The sequence below is a fragment of the Rattus norvegicus genome, chromosome 19 (genome assembly GCF_036323735.1).
Source record: "Rattus norvegicus strain BN/NHsdMcwi chromosome 19, GRCr8, whole genome shotgun sequence".
NCBI lineage: Eukaryota > Metazoa > Chordata > Mammalia > Rodentia > Muridae > Rattus > Rattus norvegicus.
In genome coordinates this window covers 14,220,653-14,239,787 of record NC_086037.1, presented here as the reverse complement: position 1 = coordinate 14,239,787, position 19,135 = coordinate 14,220,653, and the positions used below count along the sequence as shown (strand labels likewise).

Here is a 19,135-nt window from a genome sequence, read left to right as displayed (position 1 = left end):
GTTTTAATGGCTAACATTGGTGAATGTGGACAATTTGAGTTAGGATGAGACATTTTTTGGGCAAGATTTGAAAGGAAACATTCATTTAGATGCATAGGAATTACTAAGGTTTTTTATAATCAAGCCTTGAGGAAAATTTGGCTTTGGAAGCAGGAGATGCTCAGTGGCTCTGCCCCAGGAAAGTCTCCTGGAAAGGGCACCTCTGCTTATGCTCAGTACAGGGAGAACATTAGCAGGGATGCAAAGTCTGCTCCCCATGACATCTGCTGTCCCTTCTTGGACATTCTATTGTCTCCTAGAGAGTTCTGGCATCCTCTGTGATGTCACCAGTGTTGTAGTGACAACCAGTGCCCTAGTTTCTCTCAGTCTGAGTCTGGCGGTTACAAGCTAAGACATGTTTTCCCATCTTCGCAAGCGTTTTGGGAGGGGGAACGTCGATTCTGGAGAGACTAGAGTGAAGGAGTCTGGCCTTTCGTCTCAAAGTAATGATGGAGAAAGACAGCACTTCTGGGGAATGTGGAGTAAGTTCTGGGCAGTGTATTTTGAGCTTCCTGCCAGGGTGGCTGAAGGCTTAAGCTGACCTTTCTAGCAATGGGCCACAGCAACTGGAGCATCTGAAAAGGAATTGAATATCCACGAATATCACAATTCCTTAAAGTCAGGATTTCAGAACTTTAGTTTCCCCATCCCCACTGGGAGGATATGGTAAGGCCAATGCTATTATACTGTGAACTTCTGGTCTTTACTTTTCAGTTCATTTGTTCTGTTACATTGATATAATAACACCATCAGTAGTCATGGAGGGTCCAAATTTTCTGAGTTTAGACAGGGCAGCAATGTATTTCACTATCATTGCTTCTTTAAATACAGTGGATATCTGACAGTAGTAACAGGGAGAGATTGTGCTCCAGGCAATAACCTTATGTTCTTAGACCTTCTCCGATTTCTTCTAACTGGCAGGGTCATCGTTTGCTTTACATATTAGAGGTTGTATGTTACAAAAATTTTTCTACAATACCAAAACTATTTGGAAAGTGTAGAACAAGATTCAGGCTGTAACCTATTCGCACTTCTGGGGCATTTGGTATTTCACATAGCGACACTGATAAGTCTGTTGAACATATCCTCCCTGGAAATGCGTTTTAAATCCAAAGTTGTTGGCTTAGAGTATCAGGGTCGGACATCTGAGTGTCTCCAATCACTCAAGTTTTGTGGATGGTGAATTTATCATCTGAGTTCTGAAGCCACAGGGGTGAGGGTCCTGAAACCAAGCTGTACCCTGTTCAGCTGATAATAATCCTGGAGAAGCCATCTCCGTGGTACATGTAAGCACGTGATGTCCGGCATAGGGAACACATGGCTGCTTACATCTCTTGGTCTCTATAGAGTAGTGGGAGAACTGAGATCCACTGAGGAGGCCTCTTAAGCATAGACCAATCGCCTAGCAGTGACACTGGGTTCCTGGCTTGTTCTCCTGTTTAGGCCTCACTGAGGTCTATGAACACTCTATGCATTCTCCCCATGCAGGTTCACTTGTGTTCTTCTACCTACAGACGTTGGGAGAGAAACATCATCCCCTGGCACTGACCTAAGCAAGAATCAGGCCATGAAGGAAAAGGAGAGGCTGATTAAAGAGCTGCAGCTCATTACCGAGGAGAGAAATGACCTGAGAGATCGCCTGAAGTTTCTAACCGAGAGATCCATGAAGAACAGGTATGAATCGCTCCAAATGCTCCTGTTTCATTCCTGGGTCTGCAAAGTCACCTTCTTCTTATCCTATTAAGGTTTTGGGTTCTAGAAAGGTGTGCCTCCCTAGCCACCCTGTGCTAAACCTCACCTCCCATATAGTGGAGATTCAGAACCTGACCCTTCCTGAGGAGTGAGATTGAAAATGGACTCATCTGCTTCCATTTATTGAAAAGCAGAACTTGTGGTCTGAATAAAGAATTCAGGGATAAAGTCAGGGAGAGTGAGTTCCCAGTGTGCATTTGCAAAGCCCTTGACAGCTGGTGGCTTTGCAAGATTGTAATTGCAGTGAGTTTATGGTGAGTCTCTGTACTTGCTAGGCAGGGGACTGAGTGCTGGAAGATCCAGGCAGCAGCCTGGGGTAATATAGGACCCACCTTGAGTTCATATATTCCTAAATGCCGATGTTCATTGTATTCTATCATTTGGGGCCAGGCCACACTTCAGGCCAAATCCATATTATGAAGACCTGGAGAGAATGGAGGAGGCGGTCATATCAATTCTGCACAACTTAGAGATGGAGAACACTGAGGTCCATGAGAACAACCATAAGCTGAAGAAGGAGATGACCTTCTCTAGGTAAGTCCTGGTCAGAAAGGCTATCACTTGTGGAATGGCCATTTCTGACTTTCTTTGTTCTGGATTGGACGGTCTTCAGCTCTGGTTCTATCTCTTGTGCTATTTACCCATCAGTGTGCCAGGGTCATTAGGACTCAGTTTTCAGTTCCACAAAAGACTGTTACTCATCCCAGGATTGTCTAGGCATCTTCAGAAGGCTCTAGAGAGAACAGTACTGATTGAAGTCAGCAGAAGGTTATTAGGCTGACCTGGACCTATGGTGTCACACCAGGTTTTACAAAACTCAGTGCGTGGACCACATGGTTAGCATGACCTTCTCTTGGTTCTACTGACCTCCTTTGAGGGTCTTGGCCCACTACTAATTGATGTTGGCCCCATGCATTGGGCTTTCATGGATAGTTGTAGATCCATGTTCTTTCTCAGAGGTGTGGACACTAATTGGTGTCAGGCCAAGCAAACAATTTATTCTTCCCCGAATTAACTCTTTATGGTTTGTGCAGCAGCCTTATATGTATCAAGATGCATTTTATTAAGTCTTCCTGGGTATCTGGGACCTGGTAGAGTTAGTGGGACTTGGGAGTAGGAATGGGAGAAAGGGGCAGCATGATCTTACTATGCAGACTGTATTTCCAGAAACCTGCTCAGCCAGCTCCTGATGGAGAACACATGTAGGAAGAAGTTGTTCCCACTGAAGCAGGAGAGCAAGGAGGTACATCTTGATTGTGCACTGAACCAGAAATATTTGGTTGACTTCAACAAGAAAGATAAAGACCATCAACGGCCAGAACCAGCATTATCAGGTAGGGACGAGCAGATGTGTTAGATTAACAATATCTGATAAAATTTGCCAATTTGATACATCTTTGCTTCTCTTACCACCTTTCTAATTTACACTCACAACCAGCCAACCACCTCATGTAGTGGAATTGTTCATTGCTCTGCCTATGCACAAGTATTCTGGGAAGTTAACCACTTTTCAGAAACTGAATTATTGTGCAAGCATATTTTGCTGCTCTTTTTGAAGCTGCAGTCTAGAAATGGTGACAGATGAATAACATACCTCATTATTGCATATCCATGTGATACATTGGATCCTATGTAGAGTTTTGAACAATTTCTTGGTTCTTTGACAAATGACACTCTGTGGTCATGTGACCTCTTGTGTAGGAAGCACCTTTGGGATAAGAACCAAGTGCAAATGTCAAATTAGTACTTGTCATTGGCTTTATCCTTGTTGACATATGGACATCTCCTTTCTTCCTGCAACCCGATGAGGTCTCTTGCCATTGCCCTGTTCTTGGTTTGCACTGGTATAAGTCTGGTCCCATATTGGCAGCCCACATTACTGTGAGGCTCTCTGGAGATTTTGCCCTGCCCACAGAGTTAGCAAAAATGATATCACTTAAACTGTCCATGTCGACTGTCCAATAGAACTGAGGTGGTAGAAGGCAGCATTCTGACAGCTGGCTTGCATTTCCCCACCAAATCAGTGTCTGAAAAACTCCCTTCCTCTCCCAGGTCTCAGAAAGTGCAAGAGAGCTGGAATTGGACACACCCCAGTAAGAGAGCTTCCTGAAGAATAAGTTGCTTTCTCAGGAGTCCCTGATGACAAATATCCTGAATGGTAACAACATTTTTTGGATGAGTATTCTTCCTCAGAGTTAATTTGTCATTTCTTAGAGACCCTAATTTTATATACCACTAAGCCAGCCTGACTGATTGAGGTCTTACTTTCTTCTCAGAAAACAGCACTTGAGAGACAACTTGGGGGACCGCCTTTCATTATGTGTGCTAGAGGAGAAACAGCAATATGTCTGTGCTTCTAAATGTTCGTTAAGAATATGCTTTTAGAAATATTTTTGTTATGATTTTAATTGAAGTTTTCTTTTTGTTGTTTCATATTTATATGTTCTTGTTACTATTTTTACTTTCAAATATTTTTAAATATTTTTATTCATTTTAATCCTGTTTTGTTGTAAAAATGTATTTGTTATGAATAAAAATTGAATTCTATCTCTTGACTCTTAAGACCATCATTCTTACACAAGGGTTCTGTCCCTTCCTGTGGACCTAGAACTGACAGCTACAGATGGATCTCTGCATGTTCCATGGAGCCTGGGCTAATAAGTGAATTCAAAGTCACCAAGGGGTACCCAGTGTGATAGTGTCTTTTGTGTGGAGAATGTGGCTGTGTCTCGGACACACAATTTGTGATATAATCACTGACACACTTTACCCAATTATTAGGGTCCATGTGGTTCTTCTGAGAGAGCAGCAGATGCTCTACCCTGTGAGTCATCACCACAGCTCCTGCAGGTGGCTTTTGTTATTCCACATGATGTGCTGTATTAGGTGGACAGGATCACCTCCAATTAAATAGAGAGATCTCAGGAGATGTGTATTCACAGGTAACTTACTGAGCCGCGCGTGCTCAATGTGTTAGCTTGCCAGGCATCCCTACAGGGCTCTGGTGTTCCCACTGCTCAGTGTGGGTCAGGATCATCCTCCAGCATCACTTAGTGTCCCTATTAGAGCAGAACTTTCACCTAATATCAATGATGACCATATGTATTATACACATCTGATAAAATACAGAATAGAAACTAGCTTCTTGTAGGCCAAATTGGCATAATCAGTTTTTTGTTTGCTAGCAAGAAAATTATTTTAATCTAAGCAGTTTAGGAAGGAACCTCCAGAGCATCCATAGTAAATGTACCCTGCAGCTGTGAACACAGGTTTCTTTTGGAGAGCAGGCCTGTGCAATCCCAGAACCTAGGTGGGACAGTTCACGCTACCCTTTTTCCATGGCCAATCTGGGATCGTATTGAGAATGTATTTTTTCCAGGTGACTGATTTCCAATTTGTCGAATTGATCTAACCTGCTGAGAGTGGAGGTGACTCAGAGAGTTAAAGTACAGAAGGACCAATCCAGAATGTCCACAAAAGCTTGCTGTCACCCCAGGGCTTTTAAAAGCTTAGCAGCTAGAGAAGCAATGTAGTCTTTGCTTATTCTCAAGCTTAGGTATAGTCATTCATTATAAGCTGACCATGACACAAAAAGTGTCATCTGTGTCACAATAGAAACTAGTTGTAACTAGATTTACACCACACTATCACATCACTACCGCATTTGAGGTTCTCAGTTACTATCTAAGACCCTGGAAGAGGCCTGGGTCTTGCTACACAAACTCATGATTTATGTCTTCATGACACTGTGTGCTTTGTTCTGTTAATGCTACCATTGGCATACAATACCTTGGATACTTTGTGCTGACATCTGTCACATGAGACAATAGTTCATGTCATCCTAACCTGAATAAACTGTCCTTAGAGTACAGTGTTGTAGGAGGGGCCTTCTTTTCCTATGAGATAGCAAAACATTTCCAGCCTTCAGTCAAGTCTGTCAGCCATTGTCAGTGCCTGTCTTGAGATGTCCACCTTTTCAGCTGAGAGTCTTCATCCAGGCTGCTCTATAATTCTGTAGAAGATTAATAGGTTCCAGCCCTAGGATTTAATTCAGTGTGACTGCACTTGCCAAACATGCTCAAAGCCCTATGTTTCACCCTAGCCCTCTGTGCTTTAGAGAAAGAAAATAAAGAACCACATTGCACTTGAAGTTTCTCCTCCAACAAAAGGAGAGCCTGCACAGGGCCTTTAAGTAACTCTAAGCCCCAGCTTCCCCACAACTCCCTCCATCAATTCCATTATTGGTGTGTTTTCATTACTACTCACTTTCTTCTTTGTGTGCAAAGAATGTGCACCATGTCAGTAAAGTGTGTGTGTGTGTGTGTGTGTGTGTGTGTGTGTGTGTACTCCCTAGTGAAAACTGTCCAGGTGCATGCAGACTCATGCTACTACTGTCCCATAGCACCTTGCGGGGAACACTGAATTGGTGGGCTACTTTATGACAGCCTAAACCAGGCTATGCATGGTTTTCAGTAAGATTTTGATGTCATCACCACTACAGAGAGCAGAAACAGCTCAGCAGTTACACGTTGCTGTTAACAAGATGAGGCCAAACCTCATCCCATAGAATGTCAGGTACGACTTAATGGCAGGAAATTAACTCAGGGCTCAAATCAAATCATTCAATTACAAATAAAATGAAAAATACAAAGAGTCAAGAGAACCAAGTCCTGTGTGTTGGGTTTTTTGTTTGTTTTATTTTTTTTGTTTCTTTTTTTGTATTTTTGTTCAGAAGATCCACCAGAGAGGCAACCCCTTCCTCAAACAAACTGCACACCAGAGACAATACCTAAATTGACACAACTAGAAATGAATGGGGGAATCTAACATGAGGCAATGAACAAATTCAACAACCATTAGGTCTTACCTCAGAGGCCTTTACTCCAGAAAACTGAAAATCTATTTGATATTGGTATTTTCTAGACAGATAACAATTACCAACATAAACACAGATCTGGGAAGGTACATGGATAATTCTCAGAAGAAAATAGGTACTGTCAGTATAGTTTGCCCCTCCCAAAATTAAAAAGCAAAATTTCTGGGCCATATGGCTTTAACGCAGAATGCTATCAGACTTTTAATGAAGACCTAATAACAATAGTGCTTCAATTATTCCACTATATTGGACGAGATGGAACATTGTTAGACTCCTTCTCTGAGGCCGTAATCAACCTGGTGTCTAAACCACACAAGGAGCTCCCTACAGAGAGTGTAAGCCAGCCAGGGGGCCAGGGTGAGTGCTCATGGTGGGAGGGACTAGCAGAGGTGCTGTGGCCTTGGTGTGCACAGGCTTAGGGCTGGGGCAGGGTGCGTGGTGAGTGTCTGTGGCCACTTGAGCTGGGTCCCAGTGGGTGCCCAGGGAGGTCACAGGCCAGTTGTGCATCTTCTACCTGTCTGCGGGGCTTCTGGCCCAGCCAAGCAGAGCCTTCATCCTGGACATCCACAAGGACAATGAAATCAGGAAATGGGGGGATCCCCTAAGCATCTCTGGCTTCTTTCGCCCTGCACTTGCAGTTGCAGCCAGAGGAAAAGCAGCTGTGAGTTCCCCAACTCTTCCCAACCACTCAGGTCTCCATGCCTTCCCACTCCAGAGAGGAGGAGGGCAGGGCGAGCTCTGCTGCTGCCTGTTCCATGGACCCAAAGCCTATCTTTTGGCTGGAGGTCACAGCTTGCCCCTGACCCTGCCCCTGACCATGAACTTACCCCTCCCCCTTCTCCTGACCCTGCCTCTGCCCTAGGCACCTAGGGGAAGTGAGGAGAGCCTAAGGGACAGATTCCAGGCCAGGACCCCCAGACGCTTGTGTCTCCCTTTTCCTAGAAGTGTTATCCTCAATTCTCCAGACTGGGTTTCATTTGCAGGGAACTGGCAGGTGGAGGGCTTTGCTGAGCCTGGGATAGTGGTGGGACTTATGATTGAGGGAAGTCTTTCAGGGAGATGGAGGCCTTTCTCAAACTCTCTGAAATCAGGTACCCTCCCTGGTTTGAGAGCCCTGGGAAAGTTGGGAAGCCACTTTTCCCTGTCCTGTGTGACTTTCCCTGCAGGGTGGGCTCTCCTGCAGGAGATACTTTCACATGCTTCTTTAAAAGCACCTGTTCCTCAGATCTAGCTCAGCTGCGAAAACAGGCTTCTTCAAGTCAGGGTGAGACCTGCCCCTCCCAGCTCAGAGCTACAACTCCATAGGATCCTCCAGTCACAATGCTGGGTGGGTACCAAGGAGGAGTTAGAGCAAAGTGCCCCTTCTGAGAGGTGACTTTGGAGAAGAACAGACCAGAGAGAACAGGGGGCATCCCAGGGGCGAAAAGAGGCCTGAATGATTTTAAATTGGAGAAAACCCCATATCCACCATCTGACAACGTTAGGGTTTGTGCATGTGTGGACTTCAGAACCTTAAGGTCAGATTTTCTGATAACAGCTGCTAGGTGAAGCTGAAGTCTGCTGTGGGTGGGATTGTCCCAGGCAGGGAGGGGATCTGACTCTGCAGGCCTGGCCAGCTTCTTCATTCTCCTGAAACTAAGTGTTGGTCAGCTGTAAATCTGAAGTGAGAGTTGGTTTTTGTCAAGTCAAATGGATAACATTTCAAGTATCACACATTATGTGAGACACACATTTACCCACAGGGGATTTGAACTTACTTCTATAGAAGTGACTGGGAGCCAACAGAGGGAAAACATTCTTGCCTTTAGCATTCTGTCTGTATTAGAGACTACGGGGACTGGCTTCCTGGACAGACATGGCCAAGCAGACACACTGTATAATGGGGAAAACTGAGGTAAGAAATGTCCTGGGGACAGTGATTTCAGATTGTGCCTTTAGCCAGGAATCTCTGTTGCCATTAAGGCAAGTGGCCTTGGGCCTCCTAACTTGTCACTACGTCAGGGTGTCTCTGCTCTTACACCTGCATCAGGACCTTCTTAGATGAAGGCCTCACTTTAAAAAAATAAATAAATAAAAGTGTATATAATGCAATGTTTCTCAAACTCTGGGCCACGACCACTCACAAAGATTGTATATCAGATACCTTGCATATTATGACTTATAAGAGTAGCAATATTAGTTATGAAGTAGTACTGAAATAATTTTATGGTGGGAGTCATCACAACATGAAGCGCTGTATTACAGGTGTGCAGCAGTAGAAGTGTTGAGAACCACTGCCATAGAATCTGACAGATGGGAGCAGACCAGAAAATATTCCTCCATTCACATAATAATTAAAACCCTAAATGCACAGATCAAAGAAAGAATATTAAAAGGGGTAAGGTATAAATATGCAGTAACAAATGAATTCAGACCTATCTGAATTACACCAGACTTCTCAACAGAGACTCCAAAAGCCAGGAAATCCTGGACAGATGTAATGCAGACCCAGGATCCTATACCCAGCATAATTCTCAATCATCATGAATGGAGAAACCAAGATATTTCATGACAAATCCAAATTTAAACAATATTTTTCTCTAAGACACCATAACAGATGATAATAGGAGGAAAACTCAAAGACAATGAGCTAAACTATACCCCCAAAAAGCAAGAAATTAATCACCTCGAAATAATTTCAAAAAGAAAAAAAGACAAGCACACAAACATAATTTCACCCACAATCAGAAAAAGAAGGGAAAGCAGCAATCATTGGTCTTTAATATTTAACTAGTCTGTCTGTCACCAATCCCCCAGCTCCTAGGGACCACTTTTGCCAGCCAAAGTGTATACAAGGATGGGTCTATGGTTCTAGGTCACTGTGTAGAAGAGGATTGATTGACTTCCCTGGCATTAATGCAGTGGTAGGCCCTTGGCTCTTGTGAAACCTGTTGCCCACCAAATAGGGATCCTAGAGGTGTGAGGTGGGAATGGATATGTGTGGTCGGGGAGCACTGTCACATAGGCAAAGCTGAGCAGAAATGGGAAGTACGGTTTGATGAGGGGATACTGGAAAGGGGGCCACAGTTGAAATATAAGTAAATAAAATAACAAATTAATAAAATAGCCAAAAATAAAATAAATAGTAAAAAGGTAAAAGAATAATTAAACCAAAACAAAACAAAAGAATCCCCTGTAGTGTATTGGCCTAATTCTTGTATTTTAATTCTAATTTGGAGAACTCACTACTGGCTAACCCCCCAAAACTGACCCTGCTCCCGGTTAACTGTGATTATAAAGAAGCCAACAGCCAACAGCTGCACAGCAGAGATGGGGGAGGTGAGCTTTGAGGGCTTTGCTAGAGAGGATCATGAGGAGGGAAGAAGGAGGAAGAAGCTGCCAGAGAATAAAGGAAGAACATGTGTGATGGAGAGGAGAGAGGAAGAGGACAGCAGCCATGGTTAAGGGAGAGGAGAGCCTGGTCCTGAGGGCTGTCCAAGGGGAACAAAGAGCAGCCAAGATGCTACAGTCAGTAAGAGTTGAGTGCTATTGTTTGGAAAGTAGATCTGATACCATGGAGGGCAGGCAGCTGCCCAGCTACTGTGCTGACTAATGCATACTAAAAATAAATTTAACAAAATATGTATAACCAGTAAGGCAGCTCTGTAGAGAATCCTAAAAGGAATACTTTAGTTTGAAGGGAAGGATAAAATACCACAGAACACAGGAGATAAATTAATAAAACTAGGAAAGTTAATCAAAGAAGACTGTGAAAACCACAAAAATTAACAAAATTACAAAATTTAATACATAGGTTTAAATAATAATTACATATCACTAAACTCAATATCTAGGGTGGTGTGGCATGAATTCTGCCATGGTGTGAACTCAGAAAGGTGGGGTTGGGAGAAAGATGTCTGGTTAAATAGTCCACCCACATTGTGTCAATGTGATTTAATCTAAGGACAAAGAAGTGGAGCATCTCTCATGGCTTTCTTCTAACCCCTTGAAAGGATCCCTGGGGTGTGACCTCAGTACTTCATACTTCTTGCTAGGTCAGCGAAACTCAAGGAAGCTTGAGATTGTCATAGCACAGTGTTAGGCTAGATATACTGAGTAGATGATACTAAGTTGTTCAGATGGTGATACCCGTTTGCATGCATTCTTAATGTGCACCTAAGGAAAGAGAGATCAAGGTCATTAGAATTGAAAATCATTCCCAGTTCTTTTCTACCATTCCAGACCGAAAGACTGGTAGGGAGAAAGTGGTAAATAATAAAGAATTAATAGATGATGCTTTGAATGAAGGGTTGGTTTTTATGCTGGTTTAAGAGAGGGTCTCAAGTATCCCATGTTGCCCTCTCCCTGGCTGGCCAGGTTCACCTTGAGCTCAGATAAACCTGCTTCCACTTTCCAATAGATAGGCTTATAAGAGGAGCCTCCGAGGACTCTGAGGACAGCATTAGCCATTGTTGAGGTGTGTAACCCACAACTATAATTTTAGTCAATTTTTTCCATGTCTACCAGCTATTTCAGATTGTTGCTGTTCTATGCCGGACAATCATGGACACAGAAAAATAACCTGATAGAGAGGAAGGACATGGTGATCACATCCTTTCCTGTTCTCTGTGTTCTGTATGAGTTTCATTAAAATTCCTATATTGCAGAAAGCTTTCTATAGGACCCAACATATTAAGTGTCACTATGCACTGTTCTATCTAAAATGGCCCAATCAGAACTGATCACCAGACAACACTTCCTGTGAAGTTCCTATGAGAAGCTAAAGTTTTTTGTGTTTTTTCTTTTTCTTTTCTCTTTCTTTCTTCGTTTCTTCCTTTCTTCCTTCCTTTCTTTCTTTCTCTCGCTTTATAAGTTTAGAGGAATGTACTTTGGGCCACAGTTTTGCCCATAATATCTTAGCTATGGATATGATCAATCAGTATTAGTGTATGCATTCAATAAAATGTACATTTTTGACTAAGGTAGATGCTTCTGTGTTTTGTGGGGTGACCCATTGTCAATGTGTAGTGAGTTGGGGCCCTGGGTATGGTCGCATACCCCCAGGACACAGGGGGTGCAGAGCAAAGGCATAAGAAACTGCACGCAGTTGCAAGCTTTATTAATCCTTATAAAGCTAGGAATATGAATAACTACTATTTTCATCTTGCCAAGATACCATAAGATCATTATTCCCAGGATAACAGGAACAACTGAGGGAAGATTAAACAAAGAAATACGAATAAACAAAAGCTTCTTCTCAAAATATTCATATAACAAATCACCTCTCTTATTATAATCAAAATATACTCACCATTACCAAGACAGCGTTAAAACCACTTGCACAGAAACAGGACACAGCAGAACATAGCTTAAGTCCAAGTGAGAGAAACATTTTCTTCTCTAGGGCGGCATTCCAGCCCCTACTTGCACCTGTCTCCAGGCCTTTCTTGACCCTGCCTGGGAGCTGCATCTCTATGTCTTAACAATTCCTTCTTTTTTCTTTTGTTTTAAAGTAACACTTTCCATAACATAGCCAAATGTCCTTGTAGGGGTTTAATCATGTAAAAATAAAGCAACATAATACATAATGTACATAAGATTATGGCAAAACTAGCTCCTCCCAAGCTATGGAAAATCCTTTGAAGCCAAGCCTTGGGATCTAATCCTGTCAATTGATCAGCCAATAATTTAGCTATTTCCATAGGTGTAGTATCTTCTAGCTGTTTACCAAAAGACATTCGCACATCATATTTCAAGGCATTACTTACTTTTGTAGCACTTTCATTACCTTCTATATAGGCTTGAATTCACTTCCAATCATGTTCTGTATCATTATCCATATATTTATTGACACAAAAGTAGTGGAATTTCAATCATATCTTAAATCCTCATATTTTTCAATAGATAACATCATTCGACCCAGCCATTCTACTGTTTGTTTTGAAGCATCTACTTGATGTGGAAGTCTAGTATCAATTTTAGTTTGCTCTATCCATAACTCATGTGAATCTTTAAGCCAGTCTTCAACAAAACGCTTTGTCTCAATAAGTGTTTTTAATGCTATGCTGGAAATCGCTGCCAAAGTAGCAACAGAAATAAGGCTTAAAATAGTCGCTACAATGACTCCAAGAATTCTTTTACTTCTCTTCAGCAGATTATTAAAAAAAAAAAAATAATCACATGATTAAGAGGCTCTTGAGACCAATGACGTCCCAAATTAACAGGCATCCATAGATATATTTTTGTTGCATATATTAATAGAATTTTGTTTCATGTTAAACTGAACAGATGAATTAATACATGAATACAAATGACAGTTAATATAAGGAAATCCATTATTAAAATTAAATCTACCTATTAAAAACAAATATGGCATAGGAATACAAGTAGTAACCTTTTCTTTCTTAAACATCATAAAATTATACTGAGAGGCAGATTGAGCAGTCCCAGAAAAGCTTCCATTAGCAATCACAACTTCTTTTAATGCAGCGGCAGTCTTCCACAAATGAACTTGAAACGCAGTAGGATCTTCCACAGAGGCCAGTCGGTTATCACCAATGCCTCCATCTCCACATTCCATCAGCAAGCATCCATTTAGGCGTTCATTCTCCTCTCAGTTCATCCTGGTAACATTTGACAAATCACAAGTGGTAACATTCCATTCTGAACATGTATTAATAATTGGCCATAAGGACCCCAATTTATTCATTTATCTTGAATAATTTTTCGAAATATGCCAGGGCAGTATTTCCAATTGCATGGGAGATATTTTAAGCCTACATAAGTAAACCAAGCACAAATAGGATATACTGGCTCGCTAACAAATGTAATGTTATTCCAATTTTGGTTATAGACCAAGCTGTCAATCCTGGAGCCTGTAACAATTATTCCTGGTAATCGCCAATTTTAATAACCCATTTGTAGGCCTGGTCTCTTTCCTAAACACAAAGGCATCTTTAATCCAGCATAAGGAAAATTATACAAAGCTCCATCACGTCTATTCAAAAGGTCAAATTATTCCAAAGAGATGATAAAATGCTTGGGGTGGTGTATAAAACCACATCTGTTTCCCCGCCAAGTAGCAGGTTCAAATAAAGGTGGACAAGGAATATAAGCCTGATAACTCGCATTGGCCGCAACAGAAGAAACCGTGAGTAAAGCACACACTGCTAAGAATACGTGCTCAGCAGTAAAGGACTTTCCTGTAGGAGACAACATAGTTTTCCTTTCAGTACTTAATTGCCTCACCTAGGTAATGGGGTTGTCACTGCATCGATCCTTCTCCGTTGTCGTAGGTCGACACTAAGAGAAACCAGGGCCTCAGTAATGGAGGACACCTCCTTCATCTCCGGAGAACATCCATCAGGAGAAAATGTAGCTGGTTTAACTGGATTCCTCTGAGGGTAGGGAGCGGTTCTTATCATTCTGTGCTTGGATCTGTCTCCCGGGTAACCAGAATAGTCTCCCATCCTGTAAGGAGACAAAACCCTCTCCCCTACATACAGTAATGTCCCTTCCTGTCATTCAGCATCTCGGGCAATTTTTATCCATATTGTCTGTTCCATGCCTTCAGAGAGAAGTCCAATAAAGAGTCTATCTGCTCAGCATATAACTTCACCTTGTGGTAAATTAAGAAGATTAATAAAAAATAATGCTTATGCCAATATTACTCTGGGACTGGTATGCCAACTCCATTCAGGCTGTGTAAGGTCATCTCTTTTCCTCCTTTTTAATTTTATAATTTGTCATTTCAGGGTATGGTGAACTCTTTCAACAAAAGCTTGTCCTTGTGCATGGCGTTCTATGCCAGTAATATGTACAGTATGATATCATTGACAAAATGGTTTTTTTTTTTTTTTGCTCTGATTGGTATTTTATTTCTCCTTTACAAGTTCCACATAATAGACAAAGGCTTTTTGATAACATTGTTATCTTTGCTGGAAATGATCATATAATCATTTTAAAAAGCACAAATGTGCACATACAGGACTGAGGTTTCTACAGCCTGTAAACACCTCTGTGGGTTTAACAAGGAAAAAAAGCAATATACTGACAATTCAACTGTAACTCTTAGAAAAACACCGGTTTCCTTACCAAGCACGAGTGTCCTGTACAGGGACCTATCATCCCAGATGGCAATGAGTTCAAGCCTAGGGCAGCCAGGAGCAGTTCCCCACACCAGCTCAGAAGACCCTCCCCACCCAGCACTTCTTCCAAGTGCTCCTTAACCTCATCACAGGTGACAGCAGTCGCCCCAAGAGAGGACAGAGCAGCAGACACAGTGGTGGTGGTTCCCGAGTGTTGTTTGCGGCATTTCACATCCAGTGTCTCAGGAATGTGTCCATGCAAGCATGCGTACCATTCTTTAGACTGTTCCCCTCATTTCTCGAGTGAGGGGACCAGGCCTTCCTAATTCACTTTAGGTGCCTGGGATAACAAAGTATTTCACCAGAAGGGGTGTAAGCAGTACTATCTGATAAGAATACGAAGAAGGAAAAAGCAGATATCTTAAAGAAAATGTGTGTTCTACTCACACTAAAATATCAGACCAATGCACAATATACTGCAAAACTGTAACACAATACGGCCAAACACAATGTTCAAATATTGAACTGTTCAAGCATGTGAAGATCATCTTCTGAAAGACAAACTGGGTTCTTATTTTGTAGCTACCTTTGTGTAACTTGAACTACTGTCCCTCAACAAGGTCTGACACTCTTGGTACTTGTTAGGAAGTTTGATGAGACAATGTAAGCTCAACAGTCAACTCCCGGGATCTCCCAGCGCTCATTTTCAGCATTCGTCCGAGGACTGGGCATCATCTTCATCCCTCACTTCTCGGTATCTCCCTGAAGACTCCCCTTCTGGATTGTAGCTCTGGATTGTAATATTCAGTCTCTCGGATAGTTTCTGTGCTGCGAGCTTTGCCCGCATCTCCTCATAAATCTGCTTCTGCACTTTCTGCAGAGCCAGCTACTCTTCTACGGAGAGCAGCTGTGCAGGCAGGTGGTGGAGCAGAAGAAGGCTAGCTGCTGTGACATCATCAAGATGCTGCCTACCCCTGTGTCGCTGCTCTTCTGAGGAAGCAGGAGACTGAGCCCTCTGACAATGACTTGGTGAGTCACTCTGTTGTGTGGGTAACACATTGGTCTTAAACTTATGAGGAGGGGGCACTGGGTTTCTAGCTCGCATTTCTAGCACTGTCATGTAATGAGGCTTCTTAGGAGTCTCACTCTGCAGTTCTGGAAAGTTCTCAGTGCTGGTGTTTTCTTCTGAGGGTTCAGTCTGGTCTGCAGTTGTGATCTTTTGCAATTTAGTGATAAACAGACTGTTGACGCTGCTGGAAATCTCTTCCGCTTGACTTGAATGCTGGGGGAGATGTTCATTAACTTCAGATGGGGGAGCCTGGGCTGTGATGCGGACAGATGGGCTGGTACTCACTGTGCAGCTAGTCTCCAAAGTCTCTTCATTGCCTTTGTGAGTGAGCTGTGTAGGTTCCTGTGTTTCTGAGGTTGTTTTAGATGATTCAATGTCTACTGACAAACATTCAGGAACTAATGATGAAGTATCAAGCATCAGGTCAGAATTCTGGGCCTTGTCTATGTCGGTATCAACTCTTGTGGATGCTTTATGCCTTAGCTTACAGTCAACACTGACGGGATGAAGTAGTTCCGTTCTCCCTCTGACCTCTTCACTTTCTGAAATGGCAGCTTTCAGTTTGGCAGTGGTGTCTGAGATCTTTTTACCTTTGTCGGGCAATTTGCAAATGAATTTTTCTTTGCCCAAAAGTCTCTCCTGGCGCCTCAACCTCTCCCACAGCTCCGCCAAACTCTGCCGCCCCACGTCCTCAGGAACTGGGGGCTCAAAGCCACGGGGCAGGGAGCACATTGTGCATGGGCTGAGGCTGGCCCTGCAGGCAGGGTTCCCCAGCAGGGCCCATGGAGGTCGCAGGCTCCATGGAGGCAGCAACTCTGGAGCACCTGCAGGAGTCGCCATTTTCCCGGAAGAGCCGACAAAATTGTTTAAATTGATAAGGAATATATGTTGGTCCATAATCAGTTTTAATTTTAGAAGGCGGTCCCATAACAGCAGAAGTTTCCAATAGATGCTGTATAACATGAGTAGTGCGTACTCCTGGCAATGGTGTAGCCCATACAAATATTGAAAAATTATCTATGCTTACATGTATATATGAAAGGCGACCAAACTCAGAAATATGGGTTCCATCCATCTGCCACGATGTATTAGGTTGCATTCTTCTGGGATTAATTTCAGATGCAATACATTTTATAAGTGAAGGCTTACAAATAAGACAATTAGCAGTAATTTGTTTGGCTTCAGAATAGGGAACCTTATATTTAATATGCAAATATCCTGTATTGGCATGATTATGACTGTTTTCTTCTGGGGTAGCAAATGCCACTAATTGATCTACCATATGATTGCCATGTGTTAAAGATGCTGGCAATCTTGAATGTGATCTAATATGTGTAAAAAATATTCTGGAGTTTCAGAATAACAATAGTCCTTTAATATGTGAGATAACATTTAATATAGGCTTAGATGTAGAAACAACAGCAGTTGCAATATTCTGTACTACTCCTACAACATAAGCTGACTCGGCTATAATATTTTTACATCATGAGTAAAATCCGGCAATACATTACTTACTGCTAATACTTCATTTTGTTGTACTGACCCAAAAGAAGATTCTTGTCCCCAAAATTAATCTTTGGTCCAATAAGCCATCTGTCTTAGATCTTTGGTCTTGGAGCCATCTGTAAACACAGTAAGGGCAGATGGTAATGGGTCAACAGAAATTAGTGTATTTATCACATTTTTTTTTGTTTTCTTAAGCAATCCCAGAATTTACTATGGGGAAAATGAAATTCAGTATTTCTAGTGTAAGAAATCATGGCTAATTGAAAAACTTCAGACGTCTGCATTAAATATTCCACTTTATTTTTGCTTAATGAGAAAACAAAAGCAGCACAATCATATCCCCACAGTGTAACAGGTCTTTGTATGCCTTGCTGAATAATTAAAGAAATTTGTTCCTCATATGTTGTTAATGTTTTGTTAAAGTTAAATTTAATATATATCCATTCTAAAGGCAGCTCATCTTGAGCTAAAGTGCCTATAGGATATTCAAGAGTATTTCAATATATAATTTAATAACTCTATCTGGATCAATACGTGCCAAAAATGCATCTTTCCATTTTCAGAGAAGATATACTTACATGCCTTCATATAAGCATTAATATCCCCAGTCTCCTTTATAGGTAATTATGCTCTCCTATACTCTTTATTAGCATTTTCAAAAGCAAGCATTTTCAGCAGTTGTCCTCTAGCTTCCACTCCTACCACTGTTCTTTCCATTGTTAATTTTAGTATACATAAAAACTTAATATATGGTTCATAGAAAGTTACTGCCTTTTTCAACCAACCACTATCATCCTTTATAATAAGTTGGTTGGGCCACACCTTGAACCGATGATAGACATTGTCCCAGGATAGACATTCTTTATCAGCAGGTCTCAGGGTAGAACTGGATATGTGACCCTGTGCTATAGCACTGTCCAGAGTGGTAAATGCAGCTTCTGAAGAGGAATGCAGGCCTGTCTGGAGAGCCTGATGCCCTGGCAAAAGAGACTCCTTCTCTCCAGAGGAGCATTGCAGTCAAATGACATCTCAGTGATGAAAACTATCAGTCCCCAAAGGCATGCCACTGAGCAGAGATAGCCTCAGTCATGCACCTCGGGCCATCCCCAGTTCCTCATGTCAATAACTCAACCTTTCATGAACTAGATGGCAATGCTTGAGGCAGGATGATCAGTAGTTTACTGGCCAATCTGGTCTCTATGACACACTCTCCCTGAAATCGGAGCCAGTAGGAAATTCAGTATGAAAGCTCTTTGTAGCCAAGCTCAACAACCCGGTTCAGAGCCTGGGACCCCACACGGTAGGATAAAGTGACTCCCATGCTTTTTCCTCTACCTTCAATATTCATGCTTTGGAATGCACACCCCTACAATGAGATCAATACACATGGAATAAAAATTAAACATAAAAATTAATGAAGACAATGCAGACAAGGTTTAAAGGATCCTGGGAGTCCTCACTCTGCACTTCCCTTTCCTTTGCCTTGGGAACAGCACCTGCACCAGAGACTGGAGACTTCCTCCAAGAGAGAGAGGAGAGATGCACTGTTCATTCAGCTGGAGAGCTGTGCAAATACCAGAGCCACCCACCTTTTCCTGACAGTGGGAGCTGGGCCCAAGTGTGGGCTGCTCCTACTAGAGGCACCACAAGAAGAGGACCACCTTCCTCAAACCTTCCTGGAAGTCAGAGCACTGGCTATGGACTTCCCTCAATCCTCAGAGGACTCTCTTTCAGCGATGGCTCAGAGCCTCTTAGGACAGAGAGGGACCAGAGCTTCCCCCCAAAGCAAGATCCCTGTCTTATCTGACAGGTATGAGGGCTTAGGAA

The 19,135-nt window shown here is 42.3% G+C and overlaps 2 protein-coding genes across 2 annotated transcripts; one reads left to right on the top strand and one right to left on the bottom strand.

Annotated features, from left to right (window-relative positions):
• Positions 1–346: 346 nt before the first annotated feature.
• Positions 347–4,338, top strand: LOC134483122 (uncharacterized). Its single transcript, XM_063278361.1, has 6 exons — positions 347–521; positions 1,554–1,713; positions 2,182–2,325; positions 2,959–3,125; positions 3,844–3,949; positions 4,068–4,338. Exons 1-5 carry the CDS (start codon positions 395–397, stop codon positions 3,906–3,908), a joined length of 663 nt encoding a protein of 220 aa, XP_063134431.1. The 5' UTR covers positions 347–394; the 3' UTR covers positions 3,909–3,949; positions 4,068–4,338.
• Positions 4,339–15,076: 10,738 nt separating this feature from the next.
• LOC134483117 (DNA-directed RNA polymerase II subunit GRINL1A-like) lies at positions 15,077–16,534 on the bottom strand. The gene is given in 1 exon segment (XM_063278357.1): positions 15,077–16,534. A coding segment is annotated over 1 exon segment (1,095 nt). The 3' UTR covers positions 15,077–15,439.
• Between the last annotated feature and the right edge of the window lie 2,601 nt (positions 16,535–19,135).

Coding starts and splice junctions, on each gene's coding strand:
- LOC134483122 (XM_063278361.1), top strand. CDS start 395: ATGTTTTCCCATCTTCGCAAGCGTTTTGGGAGGGGGAACGTCGATTCT. Junction 522..1,553: donor GCACTTCTGGGGAATGTGGA/GTAAGTTCTGGG, acceptor TTCTACCTACAG/ACGTTGGGAGAGAAACATCA. Junction 3,126..3,843: donor GCCAGAACCAGCATTATCAG/GTAGGGACGAGC, acceptor TTCCTCTCCCAG/GTCTCAGAAAGTGCAAGAGA.